Below are 23,938 nucleotides of genomic sequence, written 5' to 3' on the forward strand. Positions count from 1 at the left end.
ACCCTGCATTGGCAGGCGGACTCTCAACCACTGCGCCACCAGGGAAGCCCTGTTTGTAGATTTTTTGATGATGGCCATTCTGACTGGTGTGAGGTGATACCTCATTGTAGTTTTTTTTTTTTTTTTTAGTTGCATTGGGTCTTCGTTGCCGCGCGCAGGCTTTCTCCAGTTGCAGCGAGCGGGGGCTACTCTTTGTTCTGCTGCGCGAGCTTCTCGCTGCGTTGGCTTCTCTTGCTGTGGAGCACGGGCTCTAGGTGCGCAGGCTTCAGTAGTTGTGGCTCTCCGGCTCTAGGGTTCAGGCTCAGTAGTTGTGGTGCATGGGCTTAGCTGCTCCGCGGCATGTGGGACCTTCCCAGGCCATGGCACAAACCCGCGTCCCCTGCCTTGGCAGGCGGATTCTTAACCACTACGCCACCAGGGAAGTCCTCATTGTAGTTTTGATTTGCATTTCTCTGATGATTAGTAATGTTGAGCATCCTTCCATGTGTTTGTTGGCAATGTGTATATCTTCTTTCCCACCAGCCATTTTTAAACCATCTGCTAGCTGCAACCTTATCTCAAGGTTGTTCCCCCGTGTAACCATGCAACCAATTCAGACCCCAGTCAATCCTTATTTAACAAGCACCCTTACTTCCTGCCAGCTCCCATTATAATTCTTAATAAACAAGTTATGTAACAACTGTAACCTTGCAGTTTTTGCCTTGATAAGTCTCCCCTATTTGGTAGTCTGGTGGAACACAATTCAAGTGCTTCTTGAAGCTGTCTCCCATCTTAATTCTATTTGTAGATTAAGGTGTTCAAATCATTTATCATTGTAACAAATATCATTCAAAGGATTACTCTTAATTCTAACAGAATTGATTACAATGGCCCCTGCTTTCTGGCATCTTTCATTGAGTCTTGGTAAATGTTGATAAATAATTCAATGAATTGTTAAAACATCTGAGGCTTTTCAGTTGGCTAATAAACTCTTTTGCCAACTAACATATCTTGTGCTCCATCTGTTACAAACTGATGGAAAGACAGTATCTGTCCTACAAAATAACTTAAGATCCAAGTATCAAAAATGTGTCCATTAATAATTTTGAAACTATTTTCTATAACTTTTCATGCCCTACAAACTTTACATAAGGAAGCAGAAAAGGTGTATATCCTTTAACGCAATATTGTGTGGCTAAACACACCTCGAAATCACTCATGCCAGCTGATAGAATAAGACCTTATCCTTCCAATAGACATTTTCTTTTTTTTTTTTTTTTTGCGGTACGCGGGCATCTCACTGTTGTGGCCTCTCCCGTTGTGGAGCACAGGCTCCGGATGCGCAGGCTCAGCGGCCATGGCTCACGGGCCTAGCTGCTCCGCGGCATGTGGGATCTTCCCAGACCGGGGCATGAACCCGTGTCCTCTGCATCGGCAGGCGGACTCTCAACCACTGCGCCACCAGGGAAGCCCCCCCAATAGACATTTTCTAACATTCCAATTACTACACTCTCATTTCACAACTTTTCCTCCTAACTTTGTTAGAACTCAATGGTGTGAAATAAGGGCTGAATAAGTAGATTTGCATATATGCATAAGGTTTCTAATGTACCCGAATACTTGAAAAGGGAAACAAAGTAAGCCATGATCAGAACTCCAAAATGGCATATAATCAACTTTATTCATAAGTTTTTGGAAATTTACATCTGACAACAACCAATGCCAAAGTTCAAACCTGCTACTCATATTGGCTGTAAGTGAACTCTATCTTACATTTAGTTAAGCAATGCCCAAGGTCAGCTTTACATGCATTACTTAATCCTCACCACAACCCTCTTCATTGTGATTCAACAAATATGCCTGTCCTTGTGAAGCTTACATTCTACCAGGGAACAGACAATAGGTATACAAATAAGTTTATAATCTAGTGTGTCTCAAACCTCTTTAAAAGTGACCCTTGAGCACTGAATTCCAAGGGTCAGTAGCTATCAATCTTCTCCTGAAAGGAAATTCATTAACAATAAACTTTGTATCAGTTTTTGTCACAAAGGCCACAGAGAAAGCAGTGGTGGCCTACCTACCCTTTACTGTTTTTCTCCATTTTACAGAAGAAAATTGAGATTGTGTCAAGAATCTAGATTTCTTTTCTGATCACTTCCCCCAATTGCTTAGAACACTCCTGCCACTCTAATTCAGCATCCCATGACCCTCATCTATCCAGGTACCACAAAATACCCAATACCGAAAGCTGAACGCTCATCTTTTAATGGTTTCTCTAGTTTCAGTGCAAGAATTTAACTACTGTTTGCTTACACACACAGGAAAGGAACAGATAGAGGACTGCTGCTCAGGAGCCCCCCTCTTACTATGCCCTGTACCACTGGAACAGTTTTCATATTTTATCTTCTTTTGATATCAATATCACTATGAACAATAAACCCACCTCTAAGGATGTACCCAGAATACTGTTCATTTTTTGGCATAGCTTGAAATAACTTTTCAAATAATTTTCTCTATGTGAAGTTGTCAATTTGCTATAATGTTCATTAGTTTGTTTATATTCAACTTTCAGTTGTCTTTTTGCAAAGCTGAGTAAGTATATGTATGTATACATACAGGCATACCTCGTTTTATCGCTTCACTTTATTGCACTTTGCAGATACTGCATATTTTACAAATTGTCGGTTTGTGGCAACCCTATGTGGAGCATGTCTGTTGGTTCTATTTTTCCAACAGCATTTGCTCACTTTGCATCTGTGTCACATTTTGGCAACTCTTGCAATATTTCAAACTTTTTCATTATTATTATTATATTTCTTATGGTGATCTGTGAAGTCACTATTGCAAAAAAGATTGACTTGATGAAGGCTCAGGTGATGGTTAGCATTTTCTAGCAAGAAACTATTTTTAATAAAGGGATGTGCTTTGTTTTTTAGACATGTTGCTACAATAAACTACAGTATCGTGTAAACATAACTTTTATTTGCACAGGGAAACCAAAGTATTTGTGCGACTCCCTTTATTGCAGTGGTCTGAAACCAAACCTGCAATTATCTCCGAGGAATGACTGTGTATTTTTTCTTTTTTCCTCTATGAAAGGTTGCACACTAGATACCAGTTCTGCATCTTGCTCTTATTTTCAGTAATGGTATAGTCTTTTTTTTTTTTTTTTTGGCTGCGCTGCATGGCACGTGGGATCTCAGTTCCCCAGCCAGGGATTGAACCCATGCCCCCTGCATTGGGAGTGTGGAGTATTAACCACTGGACCACCAGGAAGTCCCAGTAATGGTATAATCTTTAGCAAGTTATCTACCCTTCCAATTTATTCATCTGTAAAACGGGAAGAACACTGTGTGAGAATTAAACGGAATAATGTAAGGACAGGAGCAATGGAGTGACACGTGCAATACGATAAATGCTACCTCCACTTGGTCCCTACAGCCCCCCTCGCTGCTGCTGCCCATAATCCTAAGACAGCTACAACTCATACCAGACAAACACCCTTTAGACCGTAGATTAAATGCTCACGGGTAATCAGGAGAGTACAGCAGATCATCCCAGATTAAATGGTCTACAGCTTTCTCCCTAAGGGAAATAGAGAGAAAGTTTGCAGTCAGTTATTAAACACACAGTTTGAGACAAATTTAAAAGGATTTCCACAGAGCCTGTGTACATGTACACTGGATTCTTTCACCTTCCAACAAAATCAAGGTTTCCAAATTCCCTTATGTATTTGAACACATTCTCTGGTGGATCCAGAAAAGTCTAAAAAGTGTTACTGGGATGAAAACCTTTTCTTTACCAACTTAGGTTGAAGTACTGGGGGCCTGTGAATTAACAGACAGATTAATAGAAGCCAAGATTATTATACATGTAGGCAAGAGCATGCTGTAAGGAGTAAGAATTTATATACCAGCTTAATAGGATGGGGGTGGAGTGGGGAAAGGTATTAAGGCCTCAGTGGGAAAGTATGGAAGGTTCTCCCAGGATGTATTTACACAGTTCCTTGGCAGGTCCTGATGCCAGAGAGGGCTTACAGCAGCTGAATACTTAGAAAGACCTGCTTTACTTATCAAAGGGAAGTTCAGAGAAAATTTTCTGTATTTTTGGTGTTTTTCTTTTTCCCAGCAGCTGCTGTTTGTTCAGATGGTCTCAGTTTCAATAGTCATTATGCCATTTTGGTGAGGTGAGTCCCTTCATTTCCCTGTTATAACCTATCATGAAGTTTCATAGGCAAGGAGCTGGGGAGATTGCTATGGGGAGACATGGATTAGAAGTCGGGAGGTTAAGACATCTGCGAACAAAAACATAGATAACGAGGATGAATACGCATAAAAGAGCAAATCCCAACACAGAGCCCCATTTTTCACTGAACCAGTCTCTTATTCTCGAGGTCAGTCCAATTAATCAACGGTGCTTCACTCATTTTATGTAGGATGTCAACCCGTTCTTTTATACGGTTCAAACTATCCTGTACTTTTGATTTATTTACATACAAGCAGCACTGTCTGCCAATGATGGCACACTGTGTTCCCTGTTGGGCAGCCCGTGTAGCCAGGAGATGGCGATTTCAGAGCACAGAGGCGAAACTGCTAACCCCTGACGGATGTGCTTTCAAGATCTGTGGGGTGCCAGTGAATCCTTGTTCCATGACTTTGGAAATGTTCAGAATTGCTTCTTCTAAATCAGAAGTTTTCAAGCTTGGAAAAAGGGTCCTTACTGAATCAGTATTGCGATACATGCGTGGCTTGCCTACAATGTCTGGTTGGATGCGTCTACTTGGTGCTACTTTATGCCTGAAGGAGCCCAGGTTTGTAATCCAGCTAGCATTTAAAGTGGGATAACTAGTGAGGGAAGGTGCCAGGTAGCCAAGTCCACATCGCCCTGACCATTTAGGTGGGAACCCTTTATATATCTTATTGCCACATAAGATAAACAGACCAGAGGTGTTCACAAACAAGGTCAGAGTGGAACCTGTGACCCACCAGATTGGAGTTCGGTGTCCATGGTGGCCTTTGTCGTTAGTTATGTTGGCATCTGTATATCTCCATTTCCCATGTGCCTCTGTCAGGCTGTAAGAGCAAAACAGGCTACGAAATATCTGGTAAGAGGAGACCTTCAGTCTGGTTTTGGCAGCTACCGAGAAAGGTCATTCCAGAATTTTGGTCGACCCATTTGTGGCCTGGGGTATCAGGCAGACCAACCAGGGGAACAGCTGAGCTGTTCCAGGTCCTATTTGTGTGGCCTGCAGACCAGGAATACTGTCCAGTGACTAAGCAAACATTTGTATCATTATAATAATCAGTCTGGAACTCATTTATAACATCTTTGGAGGATTTGAAGGTGTCATCTGTGGAGTCAAACCACAGTGTTTGATTACAGTATTGTTTTGGTATGTTACCTAGGAAGGGTCCAGTGCCGTTTTTATTTTCAATGCAAAGAGAAAATTTTCCCTCCAATACCCTCACCTGAGTGAAGGACAGACCTCAAGCCTCCATGGGGGTTCCCCAATGCCAAGTTACTCTGCCATAGGAGGAAGCAGAGTGCCTTCCTTACTTCCACTGTCCAGAATGGGTCCACCAGGTGCTTGCACTGGCAGGGACAAAACCTAGTTCAGGTTCTGGTGCGTTACTTAGACGCTGACATAATCAGCAATTAGACTGATTAGTTAAGGTGGCCAGGGTCTGAAAGATTGGTGTGAATGGGTGTTGTGGTCATGCTAAAACTGTTGAAAAAGCAGTAAGAATTCGCTGAAGCAAGACATAGTCTGAAAGGGAGCCCGTAGTGGGGGAACAGAGGGAGGATAGGTTTAGACAAGCAACCTCCAGTCAGTCCTTCTGTAACTGAAAGAGGAAGGGTTTTGTTTAAATTTCTATGTCAGAGAATTTTGCAGGTCAGGCAGAGGTTGCAAGGGAAGATAAATGGAGACAAAATTCTTGATCAGAGATCTTGGGTACAAGCTGGCTACTTGGTGGTGTCGTCTGCTTCTGGAGCCTGAGTAAGCTCTTGAAATCCTCAATTTGAGGTCACACATAGGGATGGCCTTCTAATTGTCCTGGGGGGTGATGATATGGATCTAGCTTGGTATCTCATGTGAATCCAGGAGGACTTTTATTCTGATGACAGGGTAGATGGTTAGCAGGACTTCCTAAGGCCTCTCCCAGCAAGGTGACAATGTACGTTTTCTTCTAAAAATGTTGATGTATACTCATCTCCTGGAAGAAAGGGATGGCAAGGCCTGTCAGTGAGGACCATGCTTTTTTTCACCTGTTGATGAGATGCACCAAGTATAGACGTTCTTGTATATAGCTAGTCAGAGTAATGAATTGTTCACTCAAGTCCCCATGTTGCTCACCCAATCCAGGAATGGAAGGTTTAGAGATGCCAGCTGGCATTGGGGTGACTAAAAACTATTTCAAGAGGGGTCCCTTTGGAGTATCCTGGATCTGTATAAGGGCCAGGGATAATGCTTCTAGCCATGTAAGTCTAGTTTCTAGATAAATTTATTTTCCCCCGGCATTCTTTTTTATGTCTACATTTTAAGGTCTTCCTTCCCCTGAGGATAAGGGATGGTAGGGAGTATGAAATGTTAACGAATATCCTCTCTGAGTCTTTGTGAGCAAGTGATTTGTTTCTGCTGTAAAGTGAGTTCCTTGGACAAACTAATGGTTACCAGTGGAGGTGGGGGGAGGCAATATAGGGGTGGAGGACTGGAGGGTACAAACTATTGGGTTTGCAGGCTACAAGGATGTACTACACAACACGGGGAATACAGCCAATATTTTGCAACAACTGTAAATGGACTGTAACCTTTAAAAATTGTATGAAAAATTTAAAAATTAAAAAAAAAAGTTCCTTCGTCAGATTCAGTTCATAAAGAAATGCCAAAACAAGGAATAATCTAAGTTATTAGTTTGTTACAACTGTTGTGGCATCAGTATGTCTAGTTGGCTAGCACAGACCATCCACTAAACATGCAGACAATAACTGAACAGTGAAAAGAGCCTAGGGCTGGAGGTAAGTCTATAAAGTCCAACTGGAGTGCCATAAAGGACAGTGTGGGTCTTGGAGGACCCCCTGAGCTACATTGGTTACCTCCAGAAACTTGGTAAGATTTATAGGTGGTACACTGGGAAATAATTTGTAGGAAGTACCAGTACCTGCAGAGGTCAAGAATCTGTGGAACTGCCAAAGTGTGCTAACAGCCTGACAGACTCTAAAGGCTTATCTAGTCGGTGTAAATGTTTGTAGCCTTCCCTTTTGCCAATGTATCAGCCCTAGGAAGAGCTATGAGTTTTGTAGCTTGGGCTGATTTTCTAGTGGGCAGCATGCAGCAAGTGTTTGCTGTGGCATAGTCAGCTTCCCTGAAAATTTTGTTTACAAGAGCCATAACATAGAAGAGCATGTCTGGTTTGCTAAAGGACATGCCCAAGAGGTCTTCTTGTGGTTTAGAAATCATCTCGATGGTTGTAAGGTAACCATGTGGAATGGCTCTTTATCATGAGGGGTTTAAGAGTATTAGAGGTACAAGATGATGGAGGGATATTTAACAGGCCTGTTCATAGGTGGTCTTTCATTGAGAAGAGACGTCTTATGTTTTATGGACTTGTAAGAACTGATACAGCATGGGAACAAAAAGGTGAAAAGGGGAAACTTGTGTAAGGCTACTGGCTTCTGAATCAAGGTGGCAGCCAAGTTAATGTACTTAGGCACAGGAGATGTCTGATGCCATAGGGTCCAACTGACATGAGAAATATTCTGTGGGGTGTATGTGAAAGGGAAAAGGTTGTCCTGGAATACCTGCATCTATCCCACTCTTTTCATGGCAATATAGGTGGAAAGGTTTGTCAAAACTGAATAATCTGAGGGCTAGGAGATGGACAATGTGAATTTCAATGCTTCAGTAAAGGATTCTGTGGTATATCTGGGAGGAAGGCATATAAAGGTTTGGCGGGGACAGCAAAGTTGGTAATCCATTAGTGGCAAGAGCCAACTGCCCATAAAGATTTGCATAATTGTTCATCTTTGGGAGAGGGATGGACAAAACTGAGTCAAAGCATTTGGGGTGAGTTTTTGCATACCCTGAGATATTTCATGACAGGAGGAGGTAACTATTGTTTCTACCCAGTGAAGTGTGACTCTGGAAGTTTTATGACCTTTGTCAACTGGTGCATTTAGATGCTTGTCTCAATTTATAGTCTTTATATCATTCTAGTGCGTTGTCCCGGCCTTCAATGACAAATACCAACACTTGTACTATCAATGCTAAGGTTAAGTTTGAATCCATCACTTCTGCTCTGAGCTGTGTAAAAATATCACAAAGGTGCTCACAATGAAAGGAACTTTTCTTCTGGTTCAGCTGTGACTCCAGACAGGATCCAAAGAGGAGTTCTACAATCTCTTCCCTGGGTTTTATGGAGACTTTCTTTACCCTTATGTGTTAAGACTCTTAAGGCACTGCGTCGACCTTAAAAGGGCACAGGAAAGGGCGATTTGGGTTTTTCACAGGGTTCTCTACGATTTCCTGCGTTCCTCTCGTCAGTGTCCGTGGACCTCAGCAGTTTCTTTAACCGAGTCTGAAAACCCACTAGAAGCAGCTGTTCTGCTTGTGAACGTCCGTTTCCTTTGTTAAAGGAGAGCCGGAAACACGTGCTTGGGAATCCTCCAGTTGTAACTGACCACGTGCTCGAGCCCGGGTCATTTCATTTCACTCAAAGACAGGAACATACCTGCGCTTAGAACTCAGGCCGCTGCACCCGCAGTCGTTGGAGACAAACTCCCCAGGCTCACGGTCGGTCCGAGACCCGCTGTTGCCGCCGCAGGCTGGGCCTGGCCCGAACCCGCTGCAAAGTAGCCGCGGCAGCGCCCTGGGGAAGCAAAGCGCAAACTTGTTACCACGCGCGAGCCAGCAGGCCGGGAAGCCTCCGGGAGGCTGAGCGCAGTGTCTGTGCCTCGCGCGGCCCCGGGACGGGCACTGCCGTCCCTCCCTTCCACCCCTCCCCGGACCGCCGAGGGCTGCTCTACTCCTGCGTTCCGGCCGCCGGGAGCAGCGGAGCTCCGGATGGGCAAAGCTCGAGGGGACGCGAGGCGAGCCCAGCCCCACCCGGGCCCGCGGACCGGCCGGGAACCCTCCCCGCCGCAACAGGCCAAGAGACCGCAGACTAGCGTCACACTCACCGCCCAACTCCGTGGCACAAAGAGACCCACAACCCGCGGAGGCCCAGCAGGTGGGGCGGGACCTGGAGGAGGGCTGCGGGGCGGGCAGCCAACCCCCGCGACGGTTGGGGAGGGGGCGGGACGGGAGGAGGGCAGTGGGGTAGGCAACCAATCCCAGGGAAGTTTCGGGCCGAGAGGGGCGGGGGCCCCGGCCTTTCGACTTCGGCGGCGGCGGGAGAGCTAGCTGACTGTGCGCCGAACGTGCTTTTTGGAGCCTCAGGCAGTCCGCACGCGGAAGCCGGATTTATCTGGCGCTTCCCCAGGCCTTAGCCCTCGTGCATCTGGTTCTCCCAGGCCAACGTTCCTTCCACAAGATCTCTCCTAGCGAGGCCTTCTCCTGTATCCGCTCTTCAGGTTAGCGCCTGGTCCAGGGCTCCCGGTCACACAACCCCCTAGAATGCTGAGCTGCTCGTTCCTATGCCACAGTTTAATTTGAGTGCCTACTATGTGCCATGCACCCTTCTAGTCTTTAAAAAGGCGAAACAAAGGGCTTTGACATTCTAGTGGAGAACAAAAACAGAATCAAGATGTAAAAATAAAATGTAGGGTAATAAGTGATAAGGAGAAAAACCTAAGTATTTTATTACAACTTGGGAAACTAAAGATAGAGACAGTAGTCTTTGCTGTGAACAAACGCCCCTTATGGCACTAAGAAACAAAGAAGCAAAACTTGTCATGACTAGCGTTACTGTGCTGCTTTGGAAAATATATTTCACTGTAGAAATGACTAAATATGATGGAAGGCTGTTTACCAGAGATCCCGAGTAGGGTCCTATTTGGATCCATATTGCAGAGGGGACCAAGATGGACAAGGACAATGGCCCTGGGCTACGGGACACATGGTCCACAGTCCTGGTGGCAGTCACTAGTGAGAGGATGCTCGGGAAGGAGGCTAACTGTCATGGGATAGTGGTCTTCAAACCCTTCAGATTCCCAGGTCTCCTCTCTCAGCCCTGAATAGGCCTGCAGCCTGCTTTATCCTCCCCAGTGTTCTGTCAGCTGGGGGGAACCCTTCCCCCAGAGCAGCACCAATCCCACTGCTCTGGTCTGGGCTCCAGTCCTATTAGCTTCCTCAGCCCTCCCAGGCTATTTATTTTTTATCTCCTGCCTCTTCAAATTTCTCTCTCTTTTGCTCTTCAGTCTGGCTCAAAAAATGGGTGTAACCACTATTCACACTGCCCTTTGCTTATGCTGATTCACTGCCCCATTTATAACTCTGTTTATTTCATTGATGTCTCTTTTCCTCCCTCTCCCTTTTAAATTAAATTACATTTTGTTTTCCCCAAGCTATTTTTACCTTCCAAAACATGTTTGTTTTCACAGTACAGCTGAGTAAAGCCAGGGCTGAGGGGAACAGTGATTGTGAAATAAAGTGGAAAGAGAGAAATGCTCAGTCCTTGGAAGGAATTGCCTCCTGTTGGGCTGTGTTTATTCATTTATAGAACTTATATGTATTGAGAACTACCATATGCCAAGCCCTGTGGTAGACCTAGAGGTACATAGATAGTAAGAAAAAGAAAAAAAAAAAAAACAGAACAAATCATGGACCTTGCCCATGTGGAACTTTTAGTCTAGTGGGTAAAACATATTAATAAAGAATCACATTTTTAAAACGTGAAATTACCACTTAAGAGCTAAGATGGAGGTCAGAGACTCAGCTGTGAGGTTGAGGAAGGGGTGATTAAGCAGAAAATTGAAGATGAGTTTATAAGGCAAAGCAGAGGAGCCTGGGGTTTAGTTCCACATAGAGGGAAGAGCATGTGCAGTGTGGGCTCCAGGAAGGAGCTCAGTGCATTCATGGGAATGTATGAAGGCTGCTGTGACTTCTGCACAAAAAGCCAAGGGATGGGGATGGAGAGAGATGCAGGATAGGCATGATACAAACTGGGCTTGGGGGTAGGGGACTGGGGTGTGGAGGGCGGGGTTATCTGGAGATGCTAGTGGCTGCCAGAACTTGTAGACCATAAAACTGCCCATATATAATGCTCATTAATAATGTGTTGTATACATGCAGGTCAGGAAAGTTGATGTTTGCAAGGCTGGCATGTGTTCAGGCCAGCATGTTGAAGACCATAAGAGCTAACCTTTATCGCCCACTTACTACATGCTCTGAACTCCTTAAACTGCTCTACACAGATTAGCTTATTTACTCCTTTCAGCCACCTACTGGGTACACAATTTCTCATTTTGTACCAGAGGACCCACATATTGCTAATATTTTTTGAGAGCTGTTCTCCTGCCACTCTAATAGTTTAGGTGGCTGGTAAACATATTAGGAATTGTGAGCACATCCAAACAGTGGGTCAGGTTCCTCCCCAACACGTGTACACAAACATAACCTTAGGGAAGGAAACTGAAATCATAGCTGCAATGGCCAAATGGTGGACAGAGGATGGCAGCATGGAATTCTCAATTTCTGTAACTTTGAAGGTGCTTTTCCCTAAAAGTGATTGTGAAATTTCAATTAGAACTCTGAGAAAATCTAGAATTATGTTGATAGCCATATTAGAAGTTGCATGTTGACCAGCTGAACCTGAACAATGGTACTTCCTGTCCTACAGTATTTGATTATACTGGATTTTAAATATTGCTTTTTCTTAAAAAAAAAAGCGCTCTTTAAAATAATTACATGTTATCCATGAGAAATGGATTATTGCCTGCCATGTCAGTAAACAAAGGATGTCACAGTCATCAGCGATTGCAGCCGCAGCCGAAGGTAACCTGGTGAGCCCCGAGGGAACTCAGGAAGGAAAAGAATACCTGCCATCTAGCAGCCATCAGACTGCAGCCACTCCCTATGATGAGTCCTGAGAAAACACCGATGTGAAAACACTGGATACTGGCCTGGAGAGCTGAGGTGCATATCAAAGGAATGATTTCAATGAGCCCCAGACTCTTGCATCTTCCTATGCATAGAAAAGCGCTAAATTCCTTAACTTGAGATATCTGGTTTTCTTTCATTTACAATAATCTTTTGACATTCAGACTACCTGCCCTTTGTTGCAAAACTCCTATAGGTCCTGGCCCTTACCTCACCTCCTTGGAGCAGTTCTCTCAGGGTTACTTGAGATGCTACCTCCCGGGCTTGAAGTCCTAAAAATTTCCACCAAATAATACATAACTCTCAACTTTTAGGTTGTGAATATATATTTTTAGTCAACATCCATTATGCTTAGCATCCAATGTACTCTATGAAAATAGTATATAAATTATATTTGGCCAGTTAAACTAATTAGCATAAGGTATCCAATTGAAAGTACAGCAAAAAATGGACTATTTAATTCTATTAAAGAAAATGGAGTGAAGAGCTAGACCTGCTTCTTCAGTAGCACAATTTAATGAGACTGCTTCAGATGAGTCCTGTTCTACATCAGAAAAGGAACACAAATCCCTCCAGCTTCTATTTCTGGCTCTACCACAGGCTTTGCTATTATACCCAGAGCAAGATGGAACCTGCTACTTTTTCTCCATCTGCAAAACGTAGGCAATGCTTTTAGCCTTTTTCACAGGAGGGGCAGGATTAATGAGAGCCACAAATGACCTTGACCTGTTTTGTAACTGCAGATGCCTTTTTATTGCTATATTTTCATGAAAAGTGAAAATCTGCTGGATTTTTTTTTCTGACGAGTTAATATTAGGCTAAAACTTTAAAGTCTGGAATATGTACTTTATCAGCTGCTCTTTAAAATTCCAGTATCCAAATTTAAACAAAAGGAGAATAAGATAAATCTTTCAAGTGATAATCAAAACAGTAGGAAGGAAGTGAAAGGGTTGCCTTATAAATTGAGGTCTATTTGTTTTTTCAAAACTGTTATTTTCAGTAAGATTAGTAAGACTGAAATACATTATTAAAGCCATGTTGAATGAGGCTAGCTTGCTGGAAAAAATACATGCCAAAAGTAAGTTGGCGTGTCAGGATATGGTCCACGTGTTTACATGTCAAGCCAGTTGAGAAGTTTGTGATAATGTGCTTTAGAATGATTGTTGATCACTCTGAGATCTTTTCATCAATCCCAATACTGATGCCGCAGGCCTGGGATTGATGGTACATGAAGAAGAAAAATTCTTAAACGTGGTGCTTTTGCAGAGCTCTGACTAGTCAGAGAATATCTTTTCCATCCTAGGCAATGGTTACTGGTCTACGTCACTGTAGGAGAACGCAGTCCTTATTTCAGCAATTAGGTCAGATACACATTGTGATATACTTGCTTTTGAAAGACAGAATCTAGGTCAGAATCATAAGGAACGAAATCAACTATTTCAAAATACATAGCTGGTTAGTGGGAAGCGCTTAATTCCCTATGCCTATAGGTTCCAGGTGGAGGTATTTCTAGTAGAATAACATGCTTGTCTGTCTCTGCTCCCTTGCTTCCTCTTCCTCAGGGAAGGAAGGGCTTCTCTCCTGGATGAGTTTGAAGAAGGAGCAGAGCAGGAAGGGGCGGCCTCTCCCTACCTCGGGGGCTCTGAGACCAGCTGAGCTGCAGTTGCTGGTGTGAATTCTGTTTACTGCAACTGAGTCCATGTAACATATTTGCTTTGTGCTTCTGGCCATGCTATTATTAATGTCTGTTATCTGGACTCTGGGATGAATTTCACATAATGAAGAAAATGAATCCATATTCACAAAATTCTCCCATATCAAGTCTTATCTTATTTCAGAAACTCAGAGGAGAAATCACCCATTTTATAGATGCCAGAATCCAGATGACATGTAAAATAATGGATATTCTGTCTTTTGCTTGTGTTCACATTCTTTCATATTCTTCATGGCAGTGGCTGTAGAAGTATAGAGGGAACGGGAAAAGTGCAACGTTTTTACATATACTTTTCCTACTTTAATTTTAACTAAGACTGTGGGCTGTACGAGGCCATCTCCTTAGATCTAACATAGTAGCTAACACACACTTGAAGCTCAACACATATTTGTTGACTGAATGAATTATTAAATTCAGGGCATTTTAATTGAAATGTTTAAAAACCATTTTAAGGTATTTCATAATGCCCTTAATCATATTCAATAATAGATTACTTACAGGTAATCTGATCCAGCCTGGGGGTCCTACCAAGCTCCTTTTTGGGCAGACCCATCACGAAGGTCATGAGTGTACACAACTGAGGAAGCTTTTAAGTATTTATCACACAAAGGAGGGAACGACCGCATTAGCATAGACCTCACATAAATATATAATACAGAAATATAGAATCCCAGCCAAACACTTCTGGATGGGAAGAGTTAAAAAGGATAGCATCTATCATGGACACTGATTACAAGGAAAATGATATCAGCCCTCTGGGGCCTGAAGCTCTAGCCTGTGCCCAGTAACGGCTGTCATTCATCATCTACCTCAACTCAGCCTGTACCTGATGAGCCCCTTTCTACTTACTAAGTGTACTTCCTCTGCCTCCCTCTGACCTTTCTACATCACATCCTCCAACTGCCTGTCCTTGCTCCAGATGACATATACCGCTAGGGGTTCTCCTTCTCCTTCCCCAGACTCCTGGGGACTCTCATTTTCAGCCTCATGGGTGAAGGGTGGGCTCACTTCCATTCATGCACTTAATTGGGCAACAGGCACTAACTGAGCACCAGCTGTGTTGAGCACCGGGCTACGTGCCTGGGATACAAAGATGATCCAAACATAGTCCTGGTTCTCCAAGAGTTCATGGATGACGGTCAGACAGGAAGTGATGCGGTCGAGGTAGCACCGGGCACTGTGGAGACAGAAATGAGACACAAAACCAGCCCCAGAAGAGTTCCAGGAGCAGAGCCTCCTTCCTCAGGTTGCCATGTCCCAGAAGAGATGGAGGTGGAGGTAGGCTTGAGAATTTTTTTTTTAATTTTTAAATTTCTATTTTTTTTATAGTAGGTCCTTGTTGGCTATCTATTTTAAAAATAGCAGTGTGTACATGTCAGTTCCATGCTCCCTAACTATCCCCCCCCACTATTCCCTCCCCACCCCGGTAACCATAAGTAACCATAAGTTGATTCTCTAAGTCTGCTTCTATTTTGTAAATAAGTTCATTTGTATAATTTTTTTTAGATTCCACATATAAGCAATATCATATGATCTTTGTCTTTCTCTGACTTGCTTCATTTAGTATGATAATCTCCAGGTCCATCTATGTTGCTGCAAATGGCATTATTTCATTCTTTTTAATGGCTGAGTAGTATTCCATTGTACATATGTACCATATCTTCTTTATCCATTCCTCTGTCAATGGACATTTAGGTTGCTTCCATGTCTTGGCTATTGTAAACAGTGCTGCAGTGAACATTAGGGTGCATGTATCCTTTTGAACCATGATTTTCTCTGGATATATACCCAGGAGTGGTATTGCTGGATCATATGGTAGCTGTATTTTTAGTTTTTTAAGGAGCCTCCATACTGTTCTCCATAGTGGCTATACCAATTTACATTCCTACCAATAGTGTAGGAGGATTCCCTTTTCTCCACACCCTCTCCAGCATTTATTGTTTGTAGATTTTTTGATGATGGCCATTCTGACTTGAGACTTGAGAATTTTGAATAAGTCCCAGATCCAGAACAAAAGGCTTTGTGAAGCTGAGTTTGTGCTCAGACGAAGAGGAATAGTTAGATGTGGGCCCAGCAGAGGAAGGAAAGTTCTGCAGACGTTACAGAAAATGTCAGTTTAGATTTGGGGGCTTAGAAACAGCACTCATCCCTCTTTTTGATGGGCCTTATTGGCACTTTTTTAAAATTGGGGTTAGAGAATCAGGGCTAAGGCATAAAAAGGGTTCATTTACTAAAATTCTTATAATACATCAGGAAAAATTATGTGTGTGCTGTAGGTATTTTACTGCCATTTTAGAGGAGGTTTATGGTTTCTTAACAAGCTTCATTCATTATAACGTGCATACTTGTATAGACAAGTTGAGGAGAAAGCTTAATTGACATTAATCCCAAAGGTGTTGATGGGAAGGGCTTTTTTTGTTTGTTTGGTTGTCTTTGAAGTGAAGATCAGAGGTGATTCTTTGTCACCCACAAAACTTTGATGTTTTCCTGCCCTAATGCTTACAGTCAGGATGTAAACACAAATATACACTGGCAACATCCACAATCACTTTATGACTAGGTGAGAAATTTGTTAAGGAAAATATTTGTTACTGCTCAATGTGGCTTTGAAATGTTCCTGGGCCCCCTGGAGGGAAACCTAGTTCTAGAACAGAAGCATTAACATCCATTAACAAACAAAGTCTACATAAAAAGCCAGTTTAACAGACTGCAAATGAATGTATCAAAATGGAAAAGAAAAAAAAAAAGGTTGGTGGGGGGATGGGGGGGACACTTGCTTTAGTACAGTTGGAGTGGGAGTGTATAAGGATGTGAGTCTGACTGAGTTTTGGAGCTGGACAGGCTCAGCTTTGAATCCTGGCTCTGTTATTTGCTAGCTGTGTGCCTTCAAGCAAATTACATCTTCTCAGCTTCCTCATAAATTAAATGGAGATAATACTGCTGTTAGGATTAACATTGCTAACATATTAGCAATTACATAGTTAAGGTGCCTAATATATAAGTACATGCTCAAAATGGTAGATATGTTGATCTTGAGCAAAACAGTCATTTCACAAAATTTTAACTGATATCTTAAAGGATATGGTATGAATTTTAAGTGTACTAAATGCCCCAAATGCCCTACCTTGCCAGCTCTTCATGGTATGATACTGGCTTATGTGTTTCATTGTTGCCGTGGATGCTGAAGATGCCAGAGAGGATTCATCAAAGGTTATGGATGAAACCTGGTAGAGAACCTGAGGACCAATTTATTCACACACATAACTACAATTATTCCATATGTTGTATTAACACAAGCATCGATGAGTTCTGGTTATATCTGGCTCTCTCTTACAAATATTATCCTCTGCTTAATTTATAACCTGATATACCTAGGTGGAAGTAGTACTTTTGTTAGGTAGTTAGACATTAGCAGCAAGGAGGTTACAGTGGTGAGAAAACCAAGACGAAATTAAGTCACACACCCAGCCATCTGGGGACTCTGCCTTGGCACCACCCAGACGGGTAAAACTATGGTCGTGTGGTGGGCAGCTTATCCTGGTAATAGAGGGGCACAGTAACACAATGCGAGTTCCCCCGGCTGCGCATGCCCAGACCAGACAGGCGTATAACCTATAGTAAACCCAAACTCATTATACCATAATTATAAAAAAATCTACATGTGGTTTTGCCGCCCCCCCCCCCGCCCCGTGGGCGTTTCTTAGCGATTCAAGGGTGAGAGCATGCGCAGCAGTAAACTTGTTACATAGCTCGGGACTGTCAATCAAATAATGATCCCCTGTCACTCACCCCCGCCTCCCTGCAAAATGCTCCTTAAAAGCACCCTTAAGCGTGTATAGGAATGCTGCTTTCCATTCGCAGAAACAGCCCGCCCTCTCTCCCTCTGAGAGTGTACCTTTGGGTCGATAAAATTTGCTTTGGCCTTGCTTCACTTCGCTGAAACAGCCCGCTCTCAGAAACAGCCTACTCACTCTCTCTCCCCCTCTCCCTCCTCCCCCTCCCCCTCCTCCCTCCTTCTCTCTCCCCCACCACCAGAGTGTACCTATGCTTAAATAAACTTTGCTTTGTGCTTAAGCTTAACGGGGTAGTTTGCAATTCTTTGCTTACTATCGTGAACCGAGACTGCTGGTCCGGGCCTTCCGTTGACCTCCTCGGTTCAAGCTATTTTGTTATAACGTACGTCCACCCCGTGACACTGCTCTTACCGTGAGTCGAATCCGCAACGGTACGTTTGGGCCGCTGCCTAGTAGCTCCCACGGCTTTCTGATCAGAGGTATGTTTGCGACGCCTACTTTGCGGCTTCCCCGCGCCTGCTTTGCAGCTTCCCGCAGCCTGCTTTACGGCTTCCCTGATTTCGCATTCGCTAAAGGTAGAATTGCGCTCGCGGGATGCCTTGCACCTTCCCAGGCTTTCGTTCAGTTGCATGACAGTTGCCCAGCCTGTCTTACATGCCTCTGCTCCTTGCCTCATTCACCTGAGAAGGGACTACTCTGTCGCTGCTAACGTGAAATGGCCCTAATGCTGTTTTATTTTCCTACTCACAACTCTCCTTCCCGGCCTCTCGCTTGCGTCCTTCACCACTGCCGGCAGCAACGGTGGACGAATTGCCACCTTCTGACTCTGTTAAGTGTTTACACCTGTCAAACCGACCTCCCTGATCAGCTTCCTTAAATTACGGCTATAGAGAAGGCTTCACACCTCTCTCCGGCTCAGCTTACTAGACCTCCTAATCATTTTTTCTGTCACTGACTGGAACCGAGATCAACAGTGGGACTCTGGGAGGTCTTTTTCCCACTTTCATTTCGGGGCCCTTTTTTCCTCTTCTGAGACTCGAAGGAGCTTTCTTCTGTGGATAGGTCAGGCTGATGGCCGCCCTGAACACCCAATCTGTTATATTTGTGAGGACTTCCAGCAGTTCCACACACCACTTTTTGGCCAGACCGCTCTAATTTGGGATCCCCTCATTCTTTTCCTTGTCGTCTCAAACATCTGTTTTACATGGTCCCTAAGGAAAGCCAACTCTTCCTCCCCTCAGCCACCCAGAACAGTTTCCATCACTTACCAGACCTTGCCGATTGCCAGCCTGTCAGGAATCTCCAGGGACTTGCCTTTACGGTCCTGATCACCTGCATAGGAGCCTTGGCCCACTGGCAATGGGAAAGAAGGAATAGCCACGCTATTATGAGATTCAGGAGCCAGAGAGTACAAACAAACGGCTCGTTAAGGAGAGGGAATCTCTTGGTGACACAGCCTCGGTGCGGTGTATTCCCTCTACCTAAAAACCAACTGCTCATCCAGGTGAGAGAATCTCTGTAGGTGACACAACCATTGGCACACGGTCTGTTCCTCTCCCTGAATGTTGCGTGTCCTCACTGCCAGTAAGGCAGGGGGATCTCTGTTGGTGACACAGAGATCTGGCCTTTGGGCCAGAGAGGACAGACAGTAGTCCTGGAGGGCTATGGCCAGGGCCCTCCACTGATACCAGGAGGAGGGGACGGCCTCTCCTGCAGGCGGTCGGGGATACCAGGACGCTGAGACTCCCCTGACCTCAGTGTTGTGTATTCTCTCTCTTTCCAGATGGGTAACCAAACCTCTGGCCTCCTGCCACCTGAGCCTCCCTTAGGCTGCATCCTCAAGAGCTGGTCGGCCTCTGACCCTGACACCCTAAAGAAAAAGAGAATGGTCTTTTTCTGCAACATTGCTTGGCCCCAGTATAAGCTGGGGAGCCAAGAAGAGTGGTCCTTACATGATAGCATTAACTTTAATACCATCCTTCAACTAGATCTATTCTGCAACGGCAAGGAAAATGGAGCGATGTCCCTATGTTCAAGGCTTTTTCGCTCTTAGCGATAAGGAAGAACTCTGCAAGACTTGTAAAATTGACTCTGCTGTGCTGGTCCTGATGAGACAGCCCCCATCCTCTCCTCGAGAGGATCCATCTGAGCGGGGCCATGCTAAAAGGGAACCTGAACCAGATAAGAGCCAAAGGGAGAAAATCTTTAAACCTGGGGATAGCACTAAACCCACCCCATTCTCCATCTATATGCCCCTTTGCCACCGACAGCCCCCTTAACGCCTTACCTGGGAGATCTGACTCCCACAAGGCCTCCCCCTAGAATTTGCCCTTTGGTGGAGACAACGGGTGAATTTGGACCCCAACTCATTCAGAAGACTTTTACTCTTCTACAGTTAAAGCACATCAGACAGAAACTAGGTAAATTTTCTGATGATCCTGACCACTACATTGACAACTTCGGCTTTTGACTTAGCCTGGAAGGATGTCATGATAATCTCAGAGCAAACTCTATCAGATACTGAGAAAGAAAAGGTCCTAAAGGAGCCCTGCAACTTCGTGGACAGCCTCCATTTGTCCAGCTCAAAATATCCTGTGGAGGAAACCACCATTCCCCATAAGGACCCTCACTGGGATTACAATAACCCCAATGGACAATGGGAAAAGGTACATTTTACAATCTGTATAAAAGCTGGACTCAAAACAAGCAGAAGGAAACCCATTAATTCCTCAAAGTTTTCTGCCGTCAGCCAGGAACCCAATGAAAACCCTACAGCCTTCCTGGAAAGGCTCAACGAGGCCATAATTAAATATAGCAACCTAGACCTGGACTCCCTTGAAGGAAAAATCATTTTAAAGGATAGGTTCCTTACCCAGTCTGCACCAGACATCAGGAGGAAGCTTTGAAAGCTTACGCAGGAGCCCAATGTTAATCTAGATGAATTCCTAGCTACAGCCACCACTACCTTGTATAATTGGGACCAGGAGAAGGAGGTCAAGGCTCAGGAGAGGGAAAAGAGAAAAAATAGGCAGGCCCAATTATTGGCAGCCCTACAGGGGCAAACCTTATCCGGAGAAGCCCGGACCCATCCCAACGGAAGCCAAGACCGGTGCCGGGTCTGCAAAAAGCCTGGCCACTGGGCGAGGGAATGCCCCAACAAGGACAAGCCTCCTAAGATACCCTGTCCAAAATGCCAAAGAAGTGGCCACTGGGGAACCAACTGCCCCTGGGCTAAAAGGCCAAGGGGCCAGGGGCAGCCCCTTGGATGGCCCTAGATTGACGGGGGCCCTCCACTCCAGATGGCCCCCCTGTTTAACGTCAGTATTACTGGACTGGAGCCAAGGGCAAACCTGGATGTGGCAGGTAGGACCATATCTTTCTTATTGGATACGGGGGCTGCCTACTCTGTCCTAGTTTCCTTCTCTGGACCCTTCTCCTCCGACTCCTGTCTGGTTACAGGAGTCTCGGTAAACTTACTACTAGGCCTTTCACTCTTCCTTCGTATTGTTACTGGGAAGGATATACATTCTCTTCTTCCTGGTCATACCTGAATGCCCCCACCCACTGTTAGGTAGGGGCATCATGAACAAGCTGGGAACCAGACTGCTACTTGGGGGAACCACTGCAGTAACACCCCTGCTGTTCTTAGTCTTAGAGACACAGCCCCCTCTGAGGACTGGCACACCAGCCTTAGCTGAGTTGCCAGTAGGCCCCCAGGTCTGGGCCGATGGAATGCCAGGGGGAGCTATAACCTCCTCCCCAGTGCTTATCACCTTAAAGGACCCAAACTCTTTCCCCAGTCAGAAACAATATCCGATTCGCCCAGAAGCCCCAAGGGGACTGCAGCATCTCATATCCAAATTTTTACAACATGGGCTACTTATTCCTTACAGTTCTCCCTGCAACACCCCTATCTTACCTGTTAAGAAGCCAAACCGAGAATACAGACTGGTCCAAGACTGAAGAGCTCTCAATGAGGCAGTTGTCCCACTCCATCCAGTAGTCCCCAGTCTGTACAACCTGTTGGGGACCGTCCCAGGCACAGCCTCCTGGTTCACTGTGTTAGACCTGAAGGAGGCCTTCGTTTCCACACCTCTGGACCCCCAGTCCTACTACCTCTTTGCCTTTGAGTGACATGGGGAAGGGAATAGAGAACGACAACTCACCTGGACAGTCCTACCCCAAGGGTTCCAAGACAGCCCTCACCTTTTTGGCCAGGCCCTGGCCTAGGACGTCCAAGATCTACGCCTGGAAGAAGGGACTATCATCTAGTATGTGGATGACCTTATTTGCTCCCCAGACCACGAGAGAGCCTTAACTCATGCTACCCAGACACTTAATTTTTTGGCCAAATGAGACTATAAAGTCTCTAAGTCCAAGGTCCAATTGGCACAGCAGGAAGTCAAATATCTGGGAGTAATCCCCTCCCCAGGGCAAAGCAGGATCTCCCCTGAGAGAATACAAGGGATTTTAGATTTGCCAGAGCCAACTACCCAAAAACAGCTCTGAGCCTTTTTAGGCCTCATGGGTATCGCAGATTATGGATTCCTAATTATGGACTAAAAGCACAACCTCTTTATGAGGCCCTGGAAAGAAAATCTGACTCTGAACCTCTGCTCTGGGGCCCTAACCAAACCCGAGCTTTCCATCAGCTAAAGACATTACTGTCTCAGGCCCCAGCCTTGGAAATCCCAAGAACTGATAGGCCTTTTCAACTATTTGTGGCAGGAAAACAAAGGATGGCTTTAGGAGCCTTAACTCAGGAACTTCTCCCTGTCCAGAGACCTGTAGGATATCTGTCAAAGAGACTGGACCCAGTGGTCACTGGCTGGCCCAGCTGTCTTAGGGTAGTTGCTGCTTTGGCCTTATTGAAGGAAGAAGCCTCCAAGCTTATGTTGGGGCAACCCCTGACAGTATATACCTCCCATCAGGTTACCTCTCTCTTGGAAGGGAAAGGCCATTTCTGGCTCACAGATAGCAGGATCCTCAAACGTCAGGCATTACTGTTGTAGAATCCAGACCTACGTGTCACGGTCTGCTCCTCTTTAAATCCAGCTACACCGCTCTTCTTCCCTGAGGAAGGTCTACCAGTTCATCAATGTGAAGATATAATATTTCATTCCTTGTTGCCCCGACCCGATCTAACCGATACTCCACTACAAAACCCTGAGGAAGTTTGGTTCACTGATGGAAGTAGTTTTGTTTCTGAAGGATATAGAAGGGCAGGTATGCGGTGGTCTCCTTGACACAGGTTATTGAGGCCCGGACTCTTCCCCCAGGGACCTCAGCCCAATTAGCAGAAATAATTGCTTTAACTCGAGCCTTAACCCTAGCTGAAAATAAGGCCCTTAATGTATATACTGACTCTAAATACGCTTTCTTGGTTCTGCATACTCATGCTGCTATCTGGAAGGAACGTGGCTACCTGACAGCCTGAAGCAGCCCGATTAAGTATGGACCTCAAATTCTCTCCCTCTTGAAGGCAGTCCTCAAGCCTTCCCAGGTAGCAGTGATTCATTGCCTAAGTCACCAGAAGGGTGACGATGAAATAACAAAAGGAAATCGGCTAGCCAATCAGGCTGCCCGACAGGCAGCCCTTCATCCCTTTGTGATAGAGAGCACCTTAGTTCCTTCCCTTAGTTCTCTCCCTTCCCCGTCTTACCTGCCTGAGGAGATCAAATGGACCATAAATCATGGGTACCACCTTGACCCAGAAGGATGGTACCGGAGAGAAAACTTAACTCACCTGCCCCAATGGATCCAATGGAAAATTATTAAATCTTTGCATGAGGCTTGTCACCTAGGGAGAGATGTCTTATACCAGATTGTTTTTTCTATCTTCTCTGGGAAGGGACTTTCCTATGTATTTAATAAGGTAACCTCATCATGCCCTGCTTGTCTGACTAACAATCCTCAGGGAAGTAAGCCACCATCGTTGTCCCTTCCCACTCAGAGACATGGAACATATCCAGGGGAAGACTGGCAAATGGACTTTACAATGGTTCCTCCCTTCCGAGGATATAAGTACATTTTGGTGCTTGTGGACACCTTTACCGGCTGGGTGGAAGCTTTCCCTACCAGGACAGAAAAAACTTAGGAGGTAGTCCAGTAGCTTTTAACTGAAATCATCCCTAGGTTTGGCCTTCCATCGTCTCTTCAGAGTGATAACGGACCTGCCTTTGTTTCCCGAATTACTCAGCAGATATCCAAGGCTCTAGATATTGAGTACCACCTTCATTCTTCCTGGAGACCCGAATCCTCAGGAAAGGTAGAAAGAGCCAACCAACATTTTAAAAATACCTTAAGGGACTTCCTTGGCAGTCCAGTGGTTAAGACTCTGCGCTTCCAGTGCAGGGGGCAAGACTTTGATCCCTGGTCGAGGAACTAAAGATCCCACATGCCGCGTGGCATGGC

General features: G+C 44.9%; 1 protein-coding gene and 1 long non-coding RNA gene across 3 annotated transcripts; both read right to left on the minus strand.

The window, feature by feature from the left end:
- Nucleotides 1-1,120: 1,120 nt before the first annotated feature.
- ERVMER34-1 (endogenous retrovirus group MER34 member 1, envelope) lies at nucleotides 1,121-11,301 on the minus strand (the record flags this gene model as incomplete). The annotated part of the gene is made up of 4 exons (XM_082642987.1): nucleotides 1,121-5,051; nucleotides 8,709-8,846; nucleotides 9,157-9,399; nucleotides 11,297-11,301. 4 exons carry the CDS (start codon nucleotides 11,299-11,301, stop codon nucleotides 4,550-4,552), a joined length of 888 nt encoding a protein of 295 aa, XP_082499113.1. The 3' UTR covers nucleotides 1,121-4,549.
- Nucleotides 11,302-11,859: 558 nt separating this feature from the next.
- On the minus strand, nucleotides 11,860-18,006 carry LOC309793851. Of its 2 annotated transcripts, none has more exons than XR_014291951.1 (3): nucleotides 17,936-18,006; nucleotides 16,855-16,966; nucleotides 11,860-14,907 (listed from the first exon to the last, which is right to left on the minus strand). It is a non-coding gene; the product is annotated as an uncharacterized lncRNA (long non-coding RNA). The 2 variants fall into 2 exon arrangements; XR_014291952.1 differs by lacking the exon at nucleotides 11,860-14,907 and adding an exon at nucleotides 15,189-15,820.
- Nucleotides 18,007-23,938: the final 5,932 nt, after the last annotated feature.

Source organism: Mesoplodon mirus, assembly GCF_964341445.2.
Source record: "Mesoplodon mirus genome assembly, chromosome: 2".
Classification (NCBI taxonomy): domain Eukaryota; kingdom Metazoa; phylum Chordata; class Mammalia; order Artiodactyla; family Ziphiidae; genus Mesoplodon; species Mesoplodon mirus.